The following is a 10628-nucleotide window of genomic DNA, read 5'->3' on the forward strand; positions in this document are numbered from 1 at the left end:
CCGTAATTTACTGTTTTCGTCAGTTATACACAAGCGGTAATTTATCAACGGGTCACAGCCTCCCGCCGCAGACAGGACCGAAACTAGTTTTCCGCACTGCCAGTAGGCTGGTTCGATGTCTTCCACGTACACGGTTGAACACATTTGTGTGCTCGGGCTCTAAACTTATAGTGGTAGTAGCAAAGCCAGTCTGGATCTGCCGGTGTCCTCTTCCTGCTACCGCTAGTGTTGCGCGTACGTGGCGCGCCGTGTGACCGTGATCGGCTTCTCCCACCGCTACGCTGGGAATTTTCAATTTTTCTTAGTCGTTCGCCCAGCTTGTGGATCTCCGCTATGACATCTGGAGAATCACTCCTTGCACTCCGTACTGCGGCCACCCCCTGTATAGGCATTGCATTTTCTGTCACCTTGTCTGCCATTCTGGCCAAAGCGTTAATATCGCTTAAACCTGATGCCGTGAGTATTCCTCTCACCCATCCCGGCAAATGGTTTTGCCAAAGGATGGTAAGGGTTTCATCTGTAACTTTGCCACTTGCCAGCTCTTGCATTTTCCTCAGCAACTGCGATGGCTTCTGGTCGCCAAGCTCCATTTCAGATATCAATTTTTGTACCTTTCTATTTTCTGACTCCTCATAAATGTCAAGTAATCTTGTTTTTAATGTATCATATTTACCATTTTCCGGCTGTTTGACTAATATGTCTGTCACTTGTTGTATAACGTCTTTTCCTAATTTCGATATGACAAACTGAAATTTTGCCTCGTCAGACATCTTCTGCGGGTGTAGCACTGCCTCCGCCTGTATGAACCAGTGTCGCGGCAAATCCGTCCAAAATTCAGGAATTCTCGCCGATACAGACACGCCGGAAACTGACACCTCTGGTTGAGCCATTTTAAATTCCAATGTGTGAGTCGTTACGTGTTGCTACCCGTGCAAAATAACCGCTAATAAAACCGAGTCGGGTCACCACTTTTGTACCACTTTAGTACTATTTGGATACTTATATATTGGGGTTTGAGTAAGGTATGTCGTGTCCCGGGTAGCGGTTATGGGTGATAAATAATAGTAGGCTCAACTGATAAAACACTTATATTGACTATCAGTTACAACGGTTAGGTAACGACTGGCGACAAACCGCCCGTATCGACTTCGTCATAATTACGAAAATGCTTAAGTAGCATTTTCATTTACAATCTATGTGTGTGTGACCACCACAACATCCTCACTTGTGTCGTGCTCTTCTATCGACGACACAACTATCGAGTGGACAGGCTGGGAGGTCGACGAAATTTTTTCCTTGGTAGCAGCAACTGCAGCATAAGTAGGTAGGCCCTCAGTAATTTTACACGTTTCTACAAATTTCTCTATCTGGTCTTTTTGTTGTTTCAGTTCATTTATGATATTCATTTCAAAAGCAGGTGTCGCTCTTATATTGGCAGAAGCTGTTTTGAGGCATGCTTTTAGTTTTATAATTTCTTCTGTATTCTCGCTCATAAGTTTCCTATGGTCTTCTAGTTCCTTCGCGAAGTCAGCCAGCACTTTGTTTTCCTTTCCTTCTTCTACTGCCTTTACCTTGTTTATCCCCTCTTCGGTCGATATTTGGATGGAGGTCCGAGATTTTGCTGATTCTGCCTCCTTCACCAATTGGTACATCCTTTCTACGGCTTGGATAACTTCGTTTTTAATCTCAGTTTTCAGATTTCGCGAGTTATTTATTTGAAGTTTCGCTTTGATAAGGCAAGCTTTAGCCTCTGCGACCCTACCTTTAAGTTTCACTGTGTCATGTCCCAGAGGACTGGCTACCTTAGACTGCGCCCCACCTTTCTTAGTGGTTCCGCTTTGTATCAGCGTGTTTTTTGTCCCTGGCTTGAGAGCAGCCTGGGTGTCTTTTTGTGAGGAACGAGCATGTTCTGTGCTTAGGTCGAGCAACAGCTCTTGAGTCTGTATTTGCGTAGGGTCACTTGTCATTCCTCTCTCCGGGGACTCAGTCACGATTTCAACCTCTGTTTCGTGTTGTTTTTTAGGTGTTCTGTATCCGCAGCCAAACATATTCACTTATAACGGTGTGAACGGTATTAGTAAGAAGCTGTAGGGTTCTTAATTTAACCACGAAATTGGGAGGTGTAAATTGCCTCCCAGTCAATTGTGCCTAACCTAAATTAAATAAATAATTAAAAAATAATTGCTTAATTTCTAGGTTAATCTTATAATTTTGGGAGGTGTAAAAAGCCTCCCAATCGTCTAGTTCTTACTTAAATAATATATTTATATAAATATGGTTAAAGTGTATTTGGGAGGTGTAAAGTTTCACCCAAGTCAAGCCTAACCGTGTTAGTAGAATTAATGTAGAGTGTCAATAGCAATTTACCTAGTTACTTATTTGGTTTAATGATATTGGTAGGTGTAAAATCCTTCCAATCGTCTGGTACTTTATTATGATATATTAACTTACAATTAAAATAATCTGGTCAATAATAGATATTTGGGAGGTGTAAATTGCCTCCCAAATATCTATTATTGACTAACAGGTCAGGTCAGGTCAGGTCAGGTCAGGTCAGGTCAGGTCAGGTCAGGTCAGGTCAGGTCAGGTCAGGTCAGGTCAGGTCAGGTCAGGTCAGGTCAGGTCAGGTCAGGTCAGGTCAGGTCAGGTCAGGTCAGGTCAGGTCAGGTCAGGTCAGGTCAGGTCAGGTCAGGTCAGGTCAGGTCAGGTCAGGTCAGGTCAGGTCAGGTCAGGTCAGGTCAGGTCAGGTCAGGTCAGGTCAGGTCAGGTCAGGTCAGGTCAGGTCAGGTCAGGTCAGGTCAGGTCAGGTCAGGTCAGGTCAGGTCAGGTCAGGTCAGGTCAGGTCAGGTCAGGTCAGGTCAGGTCAGGTCAGGTCAGGTCAGGTCAGGTCAGGTCAGGTCAGGTCAGGTCAGGTCAGGTCAGGTCAGGTCAGGTCAGGTCAGGTCAGGTCAGGTCAGGTCAGGTCAGGTCAGGTCAGGTCAGGTCAGGTCAGGTCAGGTTAGGTTAGGTTTTTTTTTTTTTTTTAAATAAAACTATTCACCACAGACATTTTGTCCGTGCCCTTTTTCAGTAATTTTTTAATTTGTTATTTTATTTCTTTATTAATAAAATGTGAAAAACATACTCAGTTACATAATTCCTTAGTTATACTTATAATTACGTACTTAAATAAATTTAATAATATGAAATAGGGTATTTTTTTTTATTTTTTATTTTTTTTTTTATTTTTTTTTTATTTTTTTTTTTTTTTATTTTTTTTTTTTATTTTTTTTTTTTTTGTTTTAATTACATACTTTTCTTACATTTATATACAAGCTTTTATTTACACCAATCACATGTGTTTTTGAGTGAGGTTTGCGGATAAGACCGTCTCATCACCGTTTTTTATTGCCATTTTTATATTATGTTCCCTGATCTCGGCGGTGGTTGCAGACATTGCCTTGGAGATGAAGTAGGCTATGGCGTCACTCTTGTCATCCGAGTAATAAGTACAGCTGCTCGTGTGACGCGACACTGCTACCACGGCGTGGGACACGCTGTCGTGAAGCTCAATCTTTTTAGAAGTTGTTCTGACAATTATCACTTCCTCGAACGTCGCTCCCTGTGCCTCGTGGATTGTATTCACTCGCGAATCCTTACCGGACCCATACCCTTCCGCTTTCAGGGTTTCCTTTTCGCCTTGGGTGTGAGTCAGATACAAGGTGTTGTCTGTATCCTTTGGGATTCGCGAGCCTGTGTAATTCCTCAGCTCCAGGGATTTCGCTCGAGATTTGGACGAGTATATGCCTTCATACACTTCGCTTAAGGCATATGCTACATCCATGGGGTTTCTGTGTGTACACAACAACTCCTTGTTTACCCGCGCTACTGTATTTGGACGGTTGTAGCGGATTTGGAAAAGATTGTTCCTGTCAATGTACGGCAGCTGATTTTTGTCCCCTATAAGGAGGGTCTCATCTGCTCCCACCAGTTTGGTCGCCATGATGATGGCACCGAAGTGGTTCATTAGAGCCTCGTCAACTATGAGCCGCTTGCACTTAGATCTTGTGGGCTCAGACAGGCCATTGGCCAGAATCGATGCCATCGTCCTTACTTTTATCTTGGCGTCCTTTCCTACTTTGGGCGTGAGCCTCTCCCTTAGGTTTTTTTTTTTTTTTTTTTAATTTATTTTATTGATAAGATATAACAATTATTTTACATATCGATACTCTCGCCAAACTGTACAGGCAGTTTGTTGGCGAGTTGACGCTCATTATTCTAGTTATTTTTTAAAAGTAATTGCTAAATCTAATTTTAATAAGATAATTAAAACTAAGGTAACCTAGGAATTTAATATTATAAAATGAAATAATACAAAAAAAAAATACAAAAGGTGCAAAACAATTTCTATTAAGTAAATCCGTCAGTGATGGGGTCCCCAAGGAAAACTTTCTTTAATTTCTTCTTGAGGACTCCTTCACTGATCTCCCTTTCTTTTTTGAGCCACTCAATTTTATTATATATTTTAGGTACCATGTAGCCGGTAGTTCTTTCACCATAGTAATTATTGGCTTTTGGCATGATATATTTTATTTTTCTGTTATTTCTTAGAGATTTTAAGAACTGTATAGGTTTTTTATACTTATATGTGTAGTAATTTTCTTTAGAAACTAGATATTCAATTTTAACGTCTATTGGTAAAATCTTAAATTCTTTAAACAAATATTCATAATTTCCATCTATTTTTTGGCTACATTTTTTCTTTACTTTTTTTAATAATCTAATTTGTATTTTTTTAATTTCTTTTATATAAGTAGTGAAAGTTCTACCGTATACACTAAGCCCATAACTCATCACTGAGTCTGCTAGTGCATAATAAACCACAAGCATAGTGCGCTTACTCAATACTCTTTTAAGATGATAAAACATCCCCAACACAGATCGGAGTTTATTGCACACAACTCCTATGTGGGTCTTCCAATTAAAGTGGCGATCAATATGTAACCCTAGATATTTGAATTTATCGACATACTCCAGTTGTTGACACGTACATAAGCTATGATTGTTGTGCAAGCACTCGTATGTGTGACCAATGATTCCTATGTCTGCGTAATTTACAGTTTTAGCTGTTTTGTTATGTGGCGAAAATATATGCATGCACTTGGTTTTTTCCATGTTAATAATGATACCGTTGTCGTGCGCCCATTTTATTATATTCTGAAAGTGCGCCCATTTTATTATATTCTGAAGGTCCTTTGCGGCTTCCGTGGTCGTTGTTGTGACCACATCACTCACTGGATCAAAGTTGTTTACGATCCATGTCGTTTTTCCGCAGCCTGGAACTCCATTTACCCAAGTGAATATGGGTACGTCCCAGAGTTCCAGTAACTCATCGTTATTCCCAGCGATGGTTTTAGCCCTTTCCTGGATCTTCTCGTTGAGCATGATCCTGGTGCATCTGGCTATTACCACTACGGGATCGTCCTGCGGTACTTTAAACTTCTGTGGTGGTGGTGATCCTGACATTCGGGACTCTTCCTCAATACGGTCAACTAACCCGTATGTAGCACTATAGGCCTTCATATGGTCCCCGGATTCTATTCCCAAGATGTTCTTCTGGGTGTTATTATCATACAACGATGCCTCGGCTGCCTCTAGTCGCACCTTTAGCAGGCCAGTGTTATCCATCTCCCAAGCTTGCAGGATTTGTTGGCAAGTGTTTTGGGCAACTGTCTGGTCCGCCTTGGTGATGGCCAGGAACTCTACGAAGGCATTTATGATATGATCCAGGGGACCGCGGGGGTTCCTGAGTGCAGGGGGGACTATCTCTCTGGTCTGACTGTCCTCTGGTCTTCTTGTCGTTTTCCTTATCACCCGATACACCCCGTCCCACATGCTCTCTTTTTTCTGTGTCGTGCAAAACTCTTTCCAGCTCTCAGTCTGAGCTTTGTTTGCCTCTTCTGCGTATTTTTCTTTTATTTTTATGTATTCTTCTATTACCCTGTCTCGTCTACTTGGTGCTGCATTTCTTATCTTCCGTTTTGCTCTTAGAGTTTGGGCTTTTAGCTGATTTAGCTTTCCAGACCACCATGGTGGTGTAGGACTACCTTTCCATGAGCCCATGACAGGAATAGCATGGTCACAAGCTTCTTGGATGGCAGTGACGTAGGCTGAGACTATAGCTTCCAATTCTTCCGGAGATTTAGAGTCTTCCACTGCTTGGGGGGTAATGTTCTTGTCCAGTATAGAATTCCTGAAGTGTGTTGCAAATTCGGACCACGCCGCCTTCCTGGTGTTATATCTGCGGGTGGTTATCGGTTTGAGCGGTTTCAATTCCGATTCCAAACGCAGAGTGAAGGTGACGCCGTTATGGTCCGCGGATGTTATGCTTCGATCCACTCTCCAATTCTCTATTTTTCCAAGCAGGGGTAGGCTGCAGGCTGTGACGTCGACTATGCTAGAGCACAGCTTTCCTCGCCTGTAGACTTCAAAAGTTGGGGTATCTCCAGTATTTATTATATGGAAGTCCATGTCGTTTAGAAAAGCCACATAGTCCGCTCCTCTCTCGTCCTCGGAGCTCCATCCCCACCAGTGGCTCTTGGCGTTAACGTCGCCACCTATTATGAGGTTCCCAGTTTTAAGCCGTTGGCACACCGATTGTGTTCGCGCCATGTACGGTTCAATTTCCTGATCCCCCTCATAATAGACAGAGATCAACCCCAGCCTCATAGGACCTGCTTTCAGCAAAACAGCCGCTTCAGTTTCGGTCACGATCTGTGGGTCATGAATGACCTCCAGCTTATCACCGAAGACTATAATGGCCGCTTTTACTGGTTTTTGGCGATTAAGAGTGCACTGGATTACTTGTGTGCCAGGGTGTTGCTTTAACAGCCCTGTTTTCCCCACATAGGGTTCCTGGATTAGTGCTACCAGCACCCCTCTCTTGTGCGCCGTTTCTAGCAGTTCCGATGTTGCCAGTTTGGACCTCTGAAGGTTGGCCTGGATTATTTTAATGCTCGAAGCGCCTTTAGCAATATGTAATTCTGGACCTTGCTATAGCATCCCATTTTTGTCTTTCTGGGCATTCATCGCTATAAGCATGGTGCCCCTGGTTTCCTGTGGTATTCTTGCTTTTTTGGCAGTTCCTGCATGTGGACGGTCTGCCTTCCTTTCTACCCGGGCAGCTTTCCCACGTGTGGGTTCCCCCACAGTGACTGCAGAAGCTGTCCGTTTCTCGGCAGACCTGCCTTGTATGGCCAAAACCTAGACACTTGGCGCACTGTACCAGCGGGGACTGGTCCACTATTGGTCTTCTCTGTAGACCCACGTATATTTTGCCCGCTTCCAGAAACCTTTTCTGGACTTCAAGAGATAGTTCCAGGACTGGGTGACATTCAAGTGCATTCCTAGCCTTCTTTCTGTATCGAACACGGATTGCAATGTCTTTTGCACTCAGCCCTACTAAGAGGTGGTCATTTTGTTTTTTTATGGTCTCAACTATCTCTGCGTCTGTATGGTAGGCCAGTACGTCTCTTACCCTTGCAAGAGGGTTATTTGTTTTGGCTTCTTCCACCTTCAGGGACTGCCCGTGTTGTATTTTGTTTTTGACCAATTTTAAGTCATCTTTGCTGTTGCAGCTCAGGATTACTTTTTGGTTTCGGCCTTTGCGGATCCTGTCAACCCTAGCACCGGAGTTCCTGCAATCCAGTGCTTCCCTAATTGTGTCGATGACATTTTCTCCCGACTTCTGCGGGTCTGTGGATGACACAATTAGGGTGTGGTTAGGCTGGGGGATCCTTGGTTTGCGGGCCATCTGCGCATACGTTGGCTGTGCCGGGGCCGTCGCCTTTGCTAGCTCCGCTAAGGCTAGTTCTGCCCCTAGGCTGGTCATTGGGGGAGGGGTTTTGCTCCTTGTTTCCCTCATTGTTCGGAGCTCCGATGATACCGCCTCCAGCCTTTCCGTTATTGGCTGTAGGTGCCTTTCTAGGTTTTCTCCCTGTACCGCTGGTGACGTCGCTGAAGCCACTGGAGCCTTTGCAATGGTTTGGCAAATTTTGCTCTCGGCTTTCTCTATGGCTTCTTTAACTTCAGTCAAACCCTTTCCAGTCTCTGCTCTGTGGATCTCCAGCACCTCGCTGTTCCGTGTTTTAGTGTCATCCTTGAGAATGCGGCCGGTGTCGTTTGCTATCCTGTCTAGGCCTCTTCTGAGCTCGTCCAGCTGCTTTGACAACTGGTCCAGCTGAGTCGTGATCCTAGCCTGGTTATTATCTGTCAGCTCGTGGTCACCCTTCGCCTTCTTTTCGTTAGGATTTTCCCATTTTTGCAACGCCACTTTTCCTATCGCATTCTCTAGGTGAACCATTCTCTGGGAGATGTGTTTTATTTGGCGGTATGGCTCCGCGGTCTCGTGGCCTAGCCAGCTACGTATGGCATTTGTCTCCTCACTGTTTTTTACGGTTTGTGTGTGTAGTTGTGATATTTGGTTGGTAATGTTTGAGAGTGTCCCTGTTATTAATTTGTTGTGGGCACGCTCTACTCTCACTAACTCTTGAGCGTGTCGCTGCCTCTCTTTTTCTAAATTGTACTTATGTCTAGCTCTGGAATCGGACAGCGACAGGACTGTTTCGTAAAGGCACTGCAAGCACTCAAGAGCTGTTTGCTTGCATTCCCTTTTCATGTTGCCAGCCGCTTCCAGTGCATCTTTGCCTTTGAGCAGCATGTCGTTAGCCTGCTTCGAAGCCAGGTCCATCTCCACCCCGGTTCTTCTTGAGGTGAAGTGAATTAGGCTCTTCCTCCCCTGCAAGGCCTCCGATACCGAAGAACAGTCCGAAGACTCCTCGTCAGATTCTACTTGCTGGGGTGGCTTATCCTCGCTGACCCACGCCGAGACCCTTTCAGTAACTGTCTCTGTTGGTGCATTCTCAAGCTGGGATGAGAGGTCTTTTTCCTGTGTATCCTCGCTCGGGGGGGGGAGGTTTCGTGTGGGTGCGATATAGCAGTACTTTGAAAAATACGAGTGGGGGGTGGTGGGGGGTGGGTTGGTGTTGGACCAGACGCTGGTTGGAAAGGTCTTTAAAGGACGAGTGGAATGACCCCAAACACTAGTGCTCCAGGATGTATAGAGCAGGAGATCCTTACTGGTCGCCTGGTACCTTCAGGTCCGGAGATCAGGTCTGGTTTCCGTGTTCAGGCGAAGTCCTCGGTCCGGTAGAGAGGGCCTAGTAGCTATGGTAAACTACACAGTTGCGTCACTTACACGTGCTGGCCGACTAGATTTGAGGTTATTGGAAATTTTCCATGCGGTCACCACGTGGGAAATCGGTAATTTCAGATGTTAATAACTCCCGATGTAGAGGCCCAATCTTCTTGGCGCTTTCACCGCTGCGTAGGTCGTAAAAAGTACTATCAATTGACGTAAAGGAACACTGTGTTCCGCCGTACCTCTAGCTGTTATTCTACCTTGAAGTCCAGGTTCCAGAACTCAGGATCCCGTTGGCGGATGGTGCTGCAAACGATAATCCTGGCGAGACACACACTTATTTATCACCACACAAAAACTCGCGCGCCTAGCTCCGGTTTTTACCACTAAAAACGAATAAAAACGCGGAGCGATATGTGTTCTAGGCAACGGGTGGGTGCATACTGGGTTAGGTTAGGTTAGGTTAGGTTAGGTTAGGTTAGGTTAGGTTAGGTTAGGTTAGGTTAGGTTAGGTTAGGTTAGGTTTTTTTTTTTTTTTTTTTATACGGTGTCCCCTGACATGGTCAGAGATCTTGTTTTGCCTACTCTTTTTATCTTTTTATATTTTAATTATTTATTCCTATTTACTACTTTTATACTTTAATTACATTTTACTAGTTTTATTTCGCGATTGTTACATATTTATTACGTTTTAAACAAAAAACAATTAATCGAATAAAACATATTAACAATACAAATAAAACCAACAAAGACAATTATAATTTTAAAATCAATATACTTATTCAGGTGTGGCCATTAAATCTTTCTCGGTCCGGAAGCTCAGGGTAAAGTAGGTAGTTAAGGGTTCAATTTTGGCTTTTGCGAGGGACAGAGCAGTGTGATTTTTACGAAAGTTAATTGCTATATTCAATAATATACCAAAAACTATACGTCTGTATCCACTGCTCTGTTCCTGGCAATAGCAACCCGTACTACTCTGCTAGCGAACTTGAGCAACGCCTCTCGACCAGAGGCCCCGCCCAGAATGGAGGGCAAGGAGCCCCTGCACAGCCTCACGCGCAACTCCTGTTGCAGGTCCTCGCGGGTCGCGTCGTGCTGAGGGCAGTCCATCAGAAGATGCAGAATCGATTCTGATAGGCCGCCATCACACACGCACCCCGGATCCTCTTTGCGCTTGAACCTATGCAGGTACTCCGCGAAACCTCCATGACCAGTCAGCACCTGGGTGAGCACCGCATTTAGGTCGATGGTTTTGACCACTTTGTGGGCAAAGCGTACATCCGGCAGAAAAACTTTTGTTGTGCCCGCGGTTTCTTCGGACTTATACCTCCGGTCCCATTCGTCCAGCGACTCCTCACGGAGTAGTCGCTTGACGAATGACACCGGGCATCGGTCATAGTCCGGTTTCTTCTTCAACCCCAGAGCCGCCTCTCTCGCGAGCTCATCAGCT

General features: G+C 44.6%; 1 protein-coding gene across 1 annotated transcript; it reads right to left on the minus strand.

Annotated features, from left to right (window-relative positions):
• Positions 1-280: 280 nt before the first annotated feature.
• On the minus strand, positions 281-890 carry LOC128199848 (uncharacterized; the record flags this gene model as incomplete). Its single annotated transcript, XM_052891025.1, has 1 exon — positions 281-890. A coding segment is annotated over exon 1 (610 nt), but the record flags the coding sequence as incomplete, so codon positions are not given.
• Between the last annotated feature and the right edge of the window lie 9738 nt (positions 891-10628).

Source organism: Bicyclus anynana, unplaced genomic scaffold, assembly GCF_947172395.1.
Source record: "Bicyclus anynana unplaced genomic scaffold, ilBicAnyn1.1 scaffold_82, whole genome shotgun sequence".
Classification (NCBI taxonomy): domain Eukaryota; kingdom Metazoa; phylum Arthropoda; class Insecta; order Lepidoptera; family Nymphalidae; genus Bicyclus; species Bicyclus anynana.